General features: G+C 42.0%; 1 protein-coding gene across 1 annotated transcript in view; it reads left to right on the top strand.

The window, feature by feature from the left end:
* NPEPPS (aminopeptidase puromycin sensitive) overlaps window positions 1-14,190 on the top strand; it is a 471,919-nt gene extending 457,729 nt beyond the window's left edge. Inside the window, exons 22-23 of the mRNA XM_053697681.1 lie at window positions 251-298; window positions 13,047-14,190. Of these exons, the coding sequence (XP_053553656.1) occupies window positions 251-298; window positions 13,047-13,196 (198 nt within the window). The 3' untranslated portion in view covers window positions 13,197-14,190. The remainder of the gene's footprint in view (window positions 1-250; window positions 299-13,046) is intronic.
* Window positions 14,191-15,766: the final 1,576 nt, after the last annotated feature.

Here is a 15,766-nt window from a genome sequence, read left to right as displayed (position 1 = left end):
GTTAATTAGCTTTCTGTAGTGCATTGCTGCTTTTTCAACAAATACCAAGAGAATGAAGCAAATTAGATAATGCAAGTAAATTGGAAAGTTATTTAAAATTGTATGTACCTGAATTAAGAGAACATTTTTGGGTTTTATGTAAAAAAAAAAAAAAAAAATAATTCCCTGGCTACCTAAAATGTATATGCTTCTGATGTTCTGACTTCTCCATTTAGTCATTTTATAATGTTGCATTGTTTTTTGTTTATAGCTTTCACTGGATGGATTTGCAAGTGAAAAAATGGCCACAGAGATAAAGGTAATAACTGTATTTAGAATCTGCCATATCTTCACAAGCCTTCTCTCTATATTTACAAAGCTAAGCAGTAATGTAAAGTTGTTTAATTCATGCCTAATCAATACAATGTATTGACCATAGTCAATACACTTTCCACACTCAATATTATAAATAAACTGCATGTGGGTTTGAAGCGCTGTTTATAAATTGGAGAAGAATTCAAGTTTGCTGTCTGGTATTCAATTAAAAAGTCTAAAAGCCAATTTAGGTGGCATTGAGAGTAACCCCCAGTCATTCTCTTTGCCTCTGTCAATGGAGGAGGTGAAGTTCGGTGTCTGAAGATTTGGGTTTAGCTGTGTCCACATCAATCTCTTGAGTAAGAGTAGTGGTGGGTTTTAAGCAGTTAAGAAGTGGTGAGGTGGTCCTTGCTTGGTTTACCAACACATTTTGCTGCCCTAATCTTTTTCTACAGGTCTCTGTGAGGTGTACGTGTTCTTTCACACCTTGTGAGCTGTTGTCCTGCCTGACAGCTGGATTGCAGGTAAATGCTTTTGTCTTCTAGGTCTTGGAGACTTGCACTTGATGAAGATTTAGCTGCAATGTTTACTTGGGACATGTCAATCCTTTATATAGGATATTCATAGGCAGGGTGCAGGCAGTTTAAATATGTGACTGGAGACTAATGGGTTAATCTTTTCTTTCTGTGTATAAAGAAAAACCCTTATTGTTGTTTTTTATATATTATAGTCTAAAAAGTTTTTTTCTGTTGTGGGACTGATTTGGAACAAAGTGACAGTGTTTGTTTCCATTTTGCTTTACCGATCTTACTAGAAATCAGCAGTTTACAGAAACGCGCGCTTTTATTTTTGCTGCACAGTTTCTTGTAGGCTGGGCATGTGACTTCCGCTCTTCCGCTTACAGACTTCTAAGCGGAGCGGCGTCTTCTCTGTGCCGACATATCCTGTGATCACTCGTTCGGCAGAATAGTCCTTTGACGGTTTCCAATATCGGATTTATTCCTCAGACTGTTTGAGGTGTCCTGAGTTTGCTTTTTTGTTTGTTAGACAAACTTGTTATATAGCGTTATATGCTCCTGAGGGAATAAAGACTTATTAAAGTGACAGTAGTCTTTGTTTTAATTTTATTTTATTTACTCCTTTATTTTTGGGGAATTTTTTATTTTGCTAATATGGACATGGAACAGGAATCTGTTTCTTGTGATAGATGCTTATTATGTCTAGAGGCCCAAATCGTTTTGCCTATGCAATTTCTCCTGTTAAGTGTAGTCAGTCCACGGGTCATTATTACTTCTGGGATATTAACTCCTCCCCAACAGGAAGTGCAAGAGGATCACCCAAGCAGAGCTGCCATATAGCTCCTCCCCTCTACGTCACACCCAGTCATTCTCTTGCACCCAACTAATAGATAGGATGTGTGAGAGGACTGTGGTGATTATACTTAGTTTTTATATCTTCAATCAAAAGTTTGTTATTTTAAAACAGCACCGGAGTGTGTTGTTCCTTTTCAGGTAGAATTTGAAGAAGAATCTACCTGAGTTTTTGGATGATTTTAGCCGGCGTAGCTAAAATTCATTTTGCTGTTCTCGGCCATTCTGAGGAGTGAGGTAAACTTCAGATCAGGGGACAGCGGGCAGGTTCACCTGCAAAGAGGTATGTTGCAGTATATTATTTTCTGAGGAATGGAATTGACTAGAAAATACTGCCAATACCGATATAATGTAAGTTCAGCCTTAAATGCAGTAGTAGCAACTGGTATCAGGCTGTTTATGTATATATGTGTACACTTCAGTATTCTGGGGAATGGCACTTCTCTGGGTAATACTATATGCATATAATTTTTAGCCTAACTTGCAGTGGGAACGTCTAGCAACAGGCTGTTTAATGACATTTCATGTTATTTGATTTTAAACGTTTTTGCTGGCATGCTAAATTGTTTAATTATCTGAGGTACTGGGTGAAAAATTGTTTTTGGGCACTGTTTTTTCCACTTGGCTGTCATTTATTTTAATTTAAGACAGTTTACTGAACTTCCCTCACTGCTGTGAGTGAGGGGGAGGGGCCTATTTTGGCGCTTTTGCTACGCATCAAAAATTCAGTCAAAAGTGTTTTTCTTTTCCTGCATGATCCGGATCGTCTCTACAGAGCTCAAGGGTCTTCAAAAATTATTTTGAGGGAGGTAATCACTCACAGCAGACCTGTGAGATTGTGCTTTGACTGTGATAAAAAACGTTTATATTTGTACATTTTTTCTGCTATTAAGGGTTAGTTATCCATTGCTAATGGGGGCAATCCTTTGCTAAATTTATGCCTTTACCGGGAAAAATCTGATTGTTATAATTTTTCCGGTTCCTTATTATTAAACTGTCATAATTTTTTTCTGTGCTTCTTAAAGGCACAGTGCGTTTTCCATATTACTTGTAATTTGAGTGAAAAGTATTTCCAAGCTTGCTAGTTTAATTGCTAGTTTGTTAAACATGTCTGACTCAGAGGAATATCTCTGTACTATGTGTGCAAAAGCCAAGGTGGAGCCCAATAGAAATTTATGTACTAATTGCATTGATGCTACTTTGAATAAGAGTCATTCTGTACAAATTGAACATCATTCACCAAACAACGAGGGGGAAGTTATGCCGACTAACTTGCCTCACGTGTCAGTACCTGCATCTCCCGCTCGGGAGGTGCGTGATATTGTAACGCCGAGTACTTCAGGGCGGCCATTACAAATCACACTACAGGACATGGCTAATGTTATGACTGAAGTTTTGTCTAAATTACCAGAAGAGGTAAGCGAGATCACTCTGGGGTGAGAACAGAGTGCGCTGATAATATTAGGGCCATGTCAGATACTGCGTCACAATTTGCAGAACATGAGGACGGAGAGCTTCATTCTGCGGGTGACGGATCTGATCCAAATAAACTGGATTCAGACATTTCAAATTTTAAGTTTAAGCTGGAAAACCTCCGTGTATTACTAGGGGAGGTCTTAGCGGCTCTGAATGATTGTAACACAGTTGCAATACCAGAGAAAATGTGTAGGTTGGATAAATATTTTGCGGTACCGTCGAGTACTGACGTTTTTCCAATACCTAAGAGACTTACTGAAATTGTTACTAAGGAGTGGGATAGACCCGGTGTGCCTTTCTCACCCCCTCCTATATTCAGAAAGATGTTTCCAATAGACGCCACCACACGGGACTTATGGCAAACGGTCCCTAAGGTGGAGGGAGCAGTTTCTACTTTAGCTAAGCGTACCACTATCCCGGTGGAGGATAGCTGCGCCTTTTCAGATCCAATGGATAAAAAGTTAGAGGGTTACCTTAAGAAAATGTTTGTTCAACAAGGTTTTATATTGCAACCCCTTGCATGCATTGCGCCTGTCACGGCTGCAGCAGCATTTTGGTTTGAGTCTCTGGAAGAGACCCTTGAATCATCTCCATTAGATGAGATTACACACAAGCTTAAAACCCTTAAGCTAGCTAATTCATTTATTTCTGATGCCGTAGTACACTTAACTAAACTTACGGCTAAGAATTCCGGATTCGCCATTCAGGCACGCAGAGCGCTGTGGCTAAAATCCTGGTCAGCTGATGTTACTTCTAAATCTAAATTACTTAACATACCTTTCAAAGGGCAGACCTTATTCGGGCCCGGTTTGAAGGAAATTATCGCTGACATTACAGGAGGTAAAGGCCATGCCCTGCCTCAAGACAGAGCCAAATCTAGGGCTAGACAGTCTAATTTTCGTGCCTTTCGTAACTTCAAGGCAGGAGCAGCATCAACTTCCTCTGCACCAAAACAGGAAGGAGCTGTTGCTCGATACAGACAAGGCTGGAAACCTAACCAGTCCTGGAACAAGGGCAAGCAGGCCAGAAAACCTGCTGCTGCCCCTAAGACAGCATGAAGTGAGGGCCCCCGATCCGGGAACGAATCTAGTGGGGGGCAGACTCTCTCTCTTCGCCCAGGCTTGGGCAAGAGATGTCCAGGATCCCTGGGCGTTAGAGATCATTTCTCAGGGATATCTTCTGGACTTCAAAGCCTCTCCCCCAAAAGGGAGATTTCATCTTTCAAGGTTGTCAACAAACCAGATAAAGAAAGAGGCGTTTCTACGCTGTGTACAAGATCTTTTACTAATGGGAGTGATCCATCCGGTTCCGCGGTCGGAACACGGACAAGGGTTTTACTCAAATCTGTTTGTGGTTCCCAAGAAAGAAGGAACCTTCTAACCAATCTTGGATTTAAAGATCCTGAAAAAATTCCTAAGAGTTCCATCGTTCAAAATGGAAACTATTCGGACAATCTTACCCATGATCCAAAAGGGTCAGTACATGACCACAGTGGATTTAAAGGATGCCTACCTTCATATACCGATTCACAAAGATCATTACCGGTATCTAAGGTTTGCCTTCCTAGACAGGCATTACCAGTTTGTAGCTCTTCCATTCGGGTTGGCTACAGCTCCAAGAATCTTCACAAAGGTTCTGGGCTCTCTTCTGGCGGTGCTAAGACCGCGAGGAATTTCGGTGGCTCCGTACCTAGACGACATTCTGATACAAGCGTCAAGCTTTCAAACTGCCAGGTCTCATACAGAGTTAGTACTGGCATTTCTAAGGTCGCATGGGTGGAAGGTGAACGTAGAGAAGAGTTCTCTCTTACCACTCACAAGGGTTCCCTTCTTGGGGACTCTTATAGATTCTGTAGAAATGAAGATTTACCTGACAGAAGACAGGTTAACAAAGCTTCAAAATGCTTGCCGTGTCCTTCAACACCCGTCAGTGGCTCAATGCATGGAAGTAATCGGCTTAATGGTAGCGGCAATGGACATAGTACCCTTTGCACGCCTACATCTCAGACCGCTGCAATTGTGCATGCTAAGTCAGTGGAATGGGGATTACTCAGATTTGTCCCCTACTCTGAATCTGGATCAAGAGACCAGAAATTCTCTTCTATGGTGGCTTTCTCGGCCACATCTGTCCAGGGGGATGCCATTCAGCAGACCAGATTGGACAATTGTAACAACAGACGCCAGCCTACTAGGTTGGGGCGCTGTCTGGAATTCCCTGAAGGCTCAGGGATCATGGACTCAGGAGGAGAGTCTCCTTCCAATAAACATTCTGGAATTGAGAGCAGTTCTCAATGCCCTTCTGGCTTGGCCCCAGTTAACAACTCGGGGGTTCATCAGGTTTCAGTCGGACAACATCACGACTGTAGCTTACATCAACCATCAAGGAGGGACAAGAAGCTCCCTAGCGATGATGGAAGTATCAAAGATAATTCGCTGGGCAGAGTCTCACTCTTGCCACCTGTCAGCGATCCACATTCCTGGAGTGGAAAACTGGGAGGCGGATTTCCTAAGTCGTCAGACTTTTCATCCGGGGGAGTGGGAACTTCATCCGGAGATCTTTGCCCAAATACTTCGACTTTGGGGCAAACCAGAGATAGATCTCATGGCGTCTCGCCAGAACGCCAAGCTTCCTTGTTACGGGTCCAGGTCCAGGGACCCGGGAGCAGTCCTGGTAGATGCTTTGACAGCACCTTGGACCTTCGGGATGGCCTATGTGTTTCCACCCTTCCCGATGCTTCCTTGATTGATTGCCAGGATCAAACAGGAGAGAGCATCGGTGATTCTGATAGCGCCTGCGTGGCCACGCAGGACCTGGTATGCAGATCTAGTGGACATGTCATCCTGTCCACCTTGGTCTCTGCCTCTGAGACAGGACCTTCTAATTCAGGGTCCTTTCAAACATCAAAATCTAATTTCTCTGAAGCTGACTGCTTGGAAATTGAACGCTTGATTTTATCAAAGCGTGGGTTTTCGGAGTCAGTTATTGATACCTTAATACAGGCTAGGAAGCCTGTTACCAGAAAGATTTACCATAAAATATGGCGTAAATACTTATATTGGTGCGAATCCAAGAGTTACTCATGGAGTAAGGTTAGGATTCCTAGGATATTGTCTTTTCTACAAGAAGGTTTAGAAAAGGGTTTATCTGCTAGTTCCTTAAAGGGACAGATCTCAGCTCTGTCCATTCTTTTACACAAGCGTCTCAGAAGTTCCAGACGTTCAGGCTTTTTGCCAGGCTTTGGCCAGGATTAAGCCTGTGTTTAAAACTGTTGCTCCACCATGGAGCTTAAATTTAGTTCTTAACGTTTTACAGGGTGTTCCGTTTGAACCCCTTCATTCCATTGATATCAAGCTGTTATCTTGGAAAGTTCTGTTTTTAATGGCTATTTCCTCGGCTCGTAGAGTCTCTGAGTTATCAGCCTTACATTGTGATTCTCCGTATCTGATTTTTCATTCAGATAAGGTAGTTCTGCGTACTAAATCTGGGTTCTTACCTAAGGTTGTCACTAACAAGAATATCAATCAAGAGATTGTTGTACCATCATTGTGTCCTAATCCTTCTTCAAAGAAGGAACGACTTCTGCACAATCTAGATGTAGTCCGTGCCCTGAAATTTTATTTACAGGCAACTAAAGATTTTCGCCAAACTTCTTCCCTGTTTGTCGTTTATTCTGGACAGAGGAGAGGTCAAAAAGCTTCTGCTACCTCTCTCTCTTTTTGGCTTCGTAGCATAATACGTTTAGCCTATGAGACTGCTGGACAGCAGCCTCCTGAAAGAATTACAGCTCATTCCACTAGAGCTGTGGCTTCCACTTGGGCCTTTAAGAACGAGGCCTCTGTTGAACAGATTTGCAAGGCTGCAACTTGGTCTTCTCTTCATACTTTTTCCAAATTTTACAAGTTTTACACTTTTGCTTCTTCGGAGGCTGTTTTTGGGAGAAAGGTTCTTCAGGCAGTGGTCCCTTCCGTATAAAGATCCTGCCTGTCCCTCCCGTCATCCGTGTACTTTAGCTTTGGTATTGGTATCCCAGAAGTAATGATGACCCGTGGACTGACTACACTTAACAGGAGAAAACATAATTTATGCTTACCTGATAAATTCCTTTCTCCTGTAGTGTAGTCAGTCCACGGCCCGCCCTGTTTTTTATGGCAGGTCTAAATTTTTAAATTATACTCCAGTCACCACTGCACCCTGTAGTTTCTCCTTTCTCGTTTGGTTCTCGGTCGAATGACTGGGTGTGACGTAGAGGGGAGGAGCTATATGGCAGCTCTGCTTGGGTGATCCTCTTGCACTTCCTGTTGGGGAGGAGTTAATATCCCAGAAGTAATGATGACCCGTGGACTGACTACACTACAGGAGAAAGGAATTTATCAGGTAAGCATAAATTATGTTTTTGTGCTACATGTTTAGCTAGAACATTTGAGTGTAAAGATAAATTGTTGCCCTCTGAGCCCAATGTCTCTCAGGATAATGCTGTTCAGGCAATGCCACAGCTTTCTCCTCAAACGTCCCAAGCCTCAATGGCATCACATACAGTGCTCTGCAGTTCCTTTCAGCCTCCTGGAGCAGTTTATTTGCCATCAGATTTTGCTGCACAGATATCCTCTGCAGTATCTGTGGCATCTGCTTTTCCTATGTTGAGAAAACGCAAGAGGAAATATAAATATTTGTCAGATGGTAAGGTGTCTGTCCCATCTGCTGCCATGAAGGTTGACCAGCCTCTTATAAGGATACCTCGGTAGCTTCTGAGGGTGAAATTTCAGATTCTGACAGTATAATTCCTTTGATTCTGAAGAGGTAAACTTCAGATTTAAGCTTTAACACCTCTGCTTACTGCTAAAGGAGGTTTTGGCTACTTTGGATGACTCTGACGCTTCTGTCACTGTCAATCCTAAGAAATCTAGTAAACTTAACAAATGCTATGATGTTCCTTCCGCTGTGGAAGTATTTCCTGTTCCAGACTGTGTATCGGAGATCATTGCACAGGAATGGGATAAACCTGGGATACCTTTCTCCCTGTCTCCCGTTTTTAAAAAGAGGTTTTCGGTTGCTGACTCCATTCGAGACTCATGGCACACAGTTCCTAAAGTAGAAGGGACAAGAAGCTGGAGACCTATTTTAAATAAAATGTATGTTCATCAGGGTCTACAATGGCAACCTGCAGTTTGTATTGTTACAGTAGCAAGTGCAGCACCTTATTGGTGCGATGCCCTGTCCGAACTGATTTTAAAGGATACTCCGTTGGATAAGATCCAAGATAGGATTAAGGCTCTCAAACTAGCCAATGCCTTTATCTCGGATGCGAACATGCAAGTCATTAGACTGGGAGCCAAGATATCTGGCTTCACTGTCCAAGCCCGCAGGTCCCCATGGCTAATATCATGGTCAGCTGATGTTAACTCCAAGTCCAAGCTCCTATCGCTACCTTACAAGGGTAAAACCCTGTTTGGTCCTGGTCTGGCGGAGATAATTTCTGAAATTATGGGTGGAAAGGGGTCCTTTCTACCACAAGACCAGAAGAATAGCATTTTTTGTTCCTTTTGTAACTTTAAGGGTCAAAAGTCTTCCTCTCCCTCTTCCAAGCTGGAACAATCCAAGTCTTCCTGGAAACCCAATCAGTCTTGGAACAAGGCAAAGCAATCAAAGAAGCCCTCTGCTGAGACTAAATCAGCATGAAGGGTCTGCCCCCGGTCTGGCTTAAGATCAAATGGGGGGGGCAGACTTTCCTTGTTTCGTCTAGCCTGGATACGAGAAGTCCCAGATCCTTGGGCTGTGGACATAGGGGTACAAAATAGAATTAAAATCTTGTCATCCCAAGGGCAGATTTCTCCTCTCAAGGTTATCTGTGGATCAGGTAAAAAGAGAGGCATTCTTAAGTTGTGTTCAGGACCTTTCCTCCTTGGGAGTAAGTGATCCAGTTCCAGTAAGAGAACAGGGTCTAGGATTTTATTTGAATCTGTTTGTGGTTCCAAAAAAAGAGCGAACTTTTCGACCAATTTTAGACCTAAATTGTCTCAACACGTTTCTCAGGGTTCCATCCTTTCAAAATGGAAACCATTCGTTCCATTCTTTGGTCCAAGGGGGTCAGTTCATGATGACCATAGACCTGAAGGGCACGTATCTTCATGTTCCCATCCATAGGGATCATCCCCAGTTTCTGAGATTTTCTTTTCTAGACAAGTACTTTCAGTTTGTTGTTCTTCCGTTTGGCCTTGCCACAGCTTCCAGAATCTTCTCAAGGGTTCTGGGGGCTCTCTTGGCAGTTGTCAGGTCCCAGGGAATTGCGGTGGCACCTTTCCTGGATGACATATTGGTTCAGGCGCCATCATTTCAACAAACATACAGAGATCTTGTTGTCTTTTCTACGTTCCCACAGATGGAAAGTGAATCTGGAGAAGAGTTCCCTTGTTCCAGCTACAAGGGTGGTTTTCTTAGGGACCATCATCGATTACCTATCAATGAAAATATTTCTCACCGAGGTCATAAAATCCAAAATTCTTTCCTCTTGCCTCTCTCTACAGTCTACTGTTCAGCCATCAGTGGCTCAATGTATGGAGGTAATTGGTCTGATGGTTGCTTCCATGGACATCATTCCCCTTGCTCGATTCCATTTGAGAGCTCTGCAATTATGCATGTTCAGACAATGGAACAGAGATCATTCGGATCTGTCTCAGGTCCAGTAGACGAGACTATCGTGGTGGATTTCTCAGGATCATTTGTCTCATTGCACATGCTTCAGGAGACCCTCCTGGGTGATTGTGACCAAGGATGCCAGCCTGCTGGGCTGGGGAGCAGTCTGGGACTCTTGGGGGGAGTCTTCTCTCCCAATAAACATCATGGAGTTGAGAACGATCTTCAATGCCCTAATGGCTTGACCTCCGTTGTCCTTAGCCCGGTTTATCAGGTTTCAGTCGGACAACATCATCTCGGTGGCTTACATCAACCACCAGGGAGGAACTCGGAGTTCCTTGGCCATGAAGGAGGTGACTCACATTCTGCAGTGGCCGGAAGCTCACAATTGTCGTCTATCCTCCATCCACATTCCAGGAGTGGACAACTGGGATGCGGATTTCCTGAGCAGACAGACCTTTCATCCCTGGGAATGGGCTCTCCATCCGGAGGTGTTCTCCAGATTAACCCTCAAGTGGGGGGTGCCAGAGTTGGATCTGATGGCGTCTTGTCAGAACGCCAAGCTTCCAGGGTATGGTTCAAGGTCAAGAGATCCTCAGGCCGCCCTGATAGATGCTCTGGCGGTTACTTGGGATTTCGGTCTAGCATACCTGTTTCCTCCGTTTGCTCTCTGCTTTCACAAGTCATTGCTCATATAAAACAGGAGAGAGCATCTGTAATTCTATTGGCTCCTGCATGGCCTCGCAGGATCTGGTTTGCGGACCTAGTGAATGTAATCTCTTCCACCTTGGAGGTTACCTCTGAGGAAGGACCTTCTAACTCAGGGTCCTTTCCTCCATCCAAATCTCGTTTTTTTTCTGAAGCTGACTGCATGGAGATTTAACGCTTAGTTCTAGCTAAGTGTGGGTTTTCTGAGTCAGTCATTGATACTATGATTCAGGCTTGCAAGCCTGTTACTCGTAAGATTTACCATAAGGTATGGCGTAAATACTTTTTATTGGTGAGAATCAAAGGGCTAATCTTGGAGTAGGGTCAGGACTCCTAGAATTTTGTCTTTTCTCCAGGAGGGTCTGGAGAAAGGGTCATCAGTCAGTTCTCTGAAAGGTCTATCTATTCTTTTACATAAGTGTCTGGCGGATGTCCTTTTGTCAGGCACTGGTTAGAATCAAGCCTGTGTTTAAATCTGTTGCTCCTTCTTGGAGCCTTAACCTAGTTCTTAGAGTTTTGCAGCAGGCTTCGTTTGAGCCAATGCATTCCATAGATATTAAGTTGTTATTTTGGAAGGTTTTGTTTCTTATTGCTATTTTTTCTGCTCAGAGAGTTTCTGAACTCTCTGCTTTGCAGTGTGATTCGCCTTACCTTATTTTTCATGCGGATAAGGCGGTCCTTCGTACTAAATTGTTTTTTTTTTTTCCCCAAAGGTAGTTTCGGATAGAAATATTAATATTAATCAGGAAATTGTTGTTCCTTCTCTCTGTCCTAATCCTTCCTCTCATACGGAACGTCTGTTGCACATCTTGGATCTGGTGTGCGCTCTAAAATTCTACCTTCAGACTACTAAGGATTTTCGACACACTACTGCCCTGTTTGTTTCTCTGGAAAGCGTAAATGTCGGAAGGCTATTTCTACTTCTCTTTCCCTCTGGTTGAGAAGTATGATTCGTTTTGTTTATAAGACTGCTAGACAGCAGTCTCCTGAGAGACTTGCAGCTCATTCCACTAGGGATGTCTCCTCTTCTTGGGCTTTCAAAAATGAAGCTTTTGTGTAACAGATTTGCAAGGCTACAACATGGTCCTCTCTGCATACTTTTTCCAAATTCTACAAATTTGATATTTTTGCCTCGGCTGAGGCTTCCTTTGGGAGAAAGGTTCTTCAAGCAGTGGTGCCTTCTATTTAGGTCTGCCTGTCTTGTTCTCCCTCCCTATTCATTCCGTGCCCTCTAGCTTGGGTATTGGTTCCCACTAGTAATTGGAATGACGTTGTGGACTCTCTATGTCTTAGGAAAGAAAACAAAATGTATGCTTACCTGATAAATTTATTTCCAGACATGGAGAGTCCACGACCCCTCCCTTTTGGATTAGACAATAATTTTTACTAAACCTCAGGCACCTCTACACCATTGTGTTATCTTCATTTTCCATTTCCTGATGTATATGGGTAAGGGAAGTGACACTTAACAGCTGTGGTGCTCCTTGCCTCCTCCTTCTGGCGAGGAGTGAATATCCCACTAGTAATTGGAATGACGTTGTGGACATTCAGGTAAGCATAAATTTTGTTTTTTTTAAACAGTTTTTCTAGAGCAGTGTTTCTCAACTGTGATTACTAACCTGCTCTCACCCATCAGCTGATTATTTCACCTGTGCTATAGTTCAGCTATAATAAAAACCTGACCTGTTGGGGGTAACTGAGGACCATGGTTGAGAAACACTGCTCTGAAGCATGAAATGAAAAAAATTTCAATGCAGCCCCCACTAGAATTCCTGTTTAGAACAATTTTTCAAGACTATGCGGGGGACAATCAGGGTGTGGGTGGATAGATTAAAAACTATTTTACTGACCTGACACTTTCATCAACTCTGTCTGCAGAGATTTGTGTTCTAGCACAACCTTGACAAAGGAAAATGTGGACAATCTTTAGTGAACACCAAAAATTAGGATTGGATAATGTAGGGTTTTGCTTAAACTTGCATCTGTATTTAAAGGTGATAATTTTTTTGAGTAAACTGTCCCTTTATTTGTTCCCAATGATCCACCTTACCTGCTGGAGTGTATTAAATTGTTTATTTCCATTACCCTTATATCCTGAAAGTTTTTGGCCTCAAGGCCAAGCTGTGTTAACACAGCCAGTAGAAGAAATTACACTCCCAGTGGGTTATAGAAGAGATAAGGTAATACAATGTTAATTGTCATTGTTCTCTCCAAGTATTGATGATTGGTTTATGGACAGATATAAGATAAATAAGCATGTATATGTACACAATGTGATAAAGTAATGAGATCTGACTATACCTACAAGCTCAACCCATTTTTATTATATTGTGGCTTCAAAACATAAAATCAGCTAATTCATATACACAAATAAGCAAATCTCATACGTTTTATACTCTACAGCTGGAAAACGAAGTAATTGGAAACACATTAAGGGAAAAACTATTTTATAGTATACTGTCCCTTTAATTTATGTAAAGCTCCCGATATATGTTGAATGCTATATTGTATAATTTCTTTGTGGCAAAACAATCACTACTTTTTTTTTTATTCTTGTCTTCCTTTTAGGCATTTTTTGACGCCCACCCTGCTCCCTCAGCTGAGCGCACAGTGCAGCAGTGCTGTGAAAATATTCTTTTGAATGCAGCTTGGCTAAAACGTGATGCTGATGCAATGCACCAGTATCTACTGAAACGCAAGACATCCCCATCAGTGTGAGCGTGTGGTCACCTCCTTATGCCTGCTGTCTCACTGCCCCAACAGGCTCGACCCCAGGACCTCAACCGGAGGCTCTGCACCTGCCCTCCCTAAACCCTAAACTCTCCCTTCATCCCCCAGGGAGTGGGAACTAAAAGTGGGCACACTTGCCCAGTCCCCATTCAACTCCTTAGGGATTTTAATCAATTATTCACTGTACATACAATAGAGATGACGTACAGCTGCTAACTGTGAAACTTCCAGGTAGTCCTCATGTGAGGGAATCCCTCCTGAGAAGCCTATGAGAGGAACAGTGCATTAGCTCCTATAAGGTAGAGGTGCTAAGTACTAGTGCAGACGGTTATTTGCAGACAAGAGGGCTCGGCCCTAATAGATTTAACAAAGTTTGTACTTTACCCATGACAATGTGCAAGCAAATGGGTGGGTTCAGCTGGTCTTTTTAAAGGGGCATCCACCCCTTACCCACTACCCTGTTTAGTCCACATCTCTTTCTTGTCTATTCTCCTTATTAGAAAACTGTAACCCTTTGCTGCCTGTTATTTGCTCTGAAATTTAAGACCTTGTTCTGCAAGGAAAATTTGAGCCTCGGATTAATCTGAGTTTGCACATGTGTATACTCTGTTCTCCAATCCTAATGTTCTGTAACTTTAAGTGGCTTGAACCAAGATTCCCTTCAGAATTGAAAGTCTTGCAACAGAGAGATATCTAATAATGAAGGGGGTTGCCTACACTAAATGTCTTTTATCTGTGCTGGAGACTAGCAAGATGCATACTATTCTGCTACCCTCATGTCTGCTGCCTTTTTGCCCCAAGTTGTTATTAATTTCTGCGTTAGCCAGGTTCCGGGTTTAGTGCAGTCTAGCAGAATAGTGGCAGGGCCTTGGTTCTCAGACTTGCTTCCCTAAGTCCTCTTTTGTGCTATTGTTTTAAAAGATAAAAAAAAATGGAAAAATGACGTTAATAAAAACAAATAAAATATGAATGTCTAACAGTAGTTTTGTATTGTTTGTTAGATATACAGATACATATGTGTTTCTCATTCTGTTTTAATTCAATTAAGATTGTCACAGTGCTACACATAGGGTTAAAGGGACAGTCAACACCAGAATTTTTGCTGTTTAAAAAGATAGATAATCCCTTTATTACCCATTCCCCAGTTTTGCAAAACCAACACTGTTATATTAATACACTTTTTACTTCTGTGACTGACTGGTATCTAAGCATCTTCTGACTGCCCCTAATCACATGACTTTTAGTTATTATCTATTGACTTGCATTTTAGCCAATTAGTGCAGTGTCTGCCACTAGCCACGATCACAATGCTATCTATATGGCCTACATGAGCTTGCTCTCCCCTGCTGTGAAAAGTAAATAAAATAGAGTCAGCCTTCAAGGGCTTATAAATTATCATATGTGCCTCCCTAGGTTTGCTTTCAACTAGAATACCAAGAGAACAAAGCAAAATTGTTGATAAAAGTAAATTGGAAAGTTGTTTAAAATTACATGCCCTATTTGAAAAATGAAAAAATTGGACTTGACTGTCCCTTTAAGTTCTCTCACCCAGTTGCTGAAGTTTAGACTTGTAATAGTCTATAACCATCACTTTCCTTATGCTACTGCCTCATGGAAAAGATGAATTTAAAACTTTTGCTCTACTCTAAAAATGTGTTTTCCACCGACTTGTGATTTAAAGGACTGATGTGACTTTCCTCAGTAAAGATTTTGCTTCTACAAGGGTCCAGACAATTCAATCTACAGAATCAAAAAGCAAAAGAGAGAGGTTCTGTGTTCTGCAGTTGGAATTTTAACATTTAACCTAATTTAGAGGAGGGGCTACAAGAAGGGGAATCCTTGGCCTGCATTGTTTTTCAATAGAGCTGTGTTTAAGCAGTACTATGTTAAAAAAAAAAAAAATACTGTGTTAAAAGAAAAATATTTTGATCTCTTCCTTGTTGCCTTAGGTGTATTATTTTAATATTTAAAAGCATTTTCTTTTTAGCATGAAATAACAGCATTTAGAATGGAATGAATACTGCAGTTCCAGATTTGTACGTCCTTATTAGTGGTGTAAACGTGATGGACGACGCATCTCAGAAAATATCACAATCTGTGTTTTCCCCAGGACCTATTTAATGGGCACCACTCCCAGCTGTTTTTTCTAACCAACCGGATAAAATGTATGCCTATCTTTAAGATAAGATTATTTTTTAATGCATTTCATTTTCCAAGACTAACCCTAGAAAAAAAATATGCTTCCTCCTTTTGATGAATACAGGTAGCCCTCAGTTTACGCCTGGGTTAGGTTCCAGGTGGAATAGTTGTAAATCGAAACCGTTTTAAATTGAATCCCAGTTTATAATGTAAGTCAATGGGAAGTGAGGGAGTTAGGTTCCAGGCCCCTCTCAAAATTGTCATAAGTAACACCTAATACATTATTTCTCTTACATGGTGTATCCAGTCCACGGATTCATCCTTACTTGTGGGATATTCTCAATCCCTACAGGAAGTGGCAAAGAGAGCACACAGCAGTGCTGTCTATATAGCTCGCCTCAGGCTCTGCCCCCCAGTCA

This window comes from Bombina bombina, chromosome 1, assembly GCF_027579735.1.
Source record: "Bombina bombina isolate aBomBom1 chromosome 1, aBomBom1.pri, whole genome shotgun sequence".
Classification (NCBI taxonomy): Eukaryota; Metazoa; Chordata; class Amphibia; order Anura; family Bombinatoridae; genus Bombina; species Bombina bombina.
The sequence above is the reverse complement of the archived record's forward strand: the minus strand, read 5'-3'. Positions and strand labels throughout refer to the sequence as shown.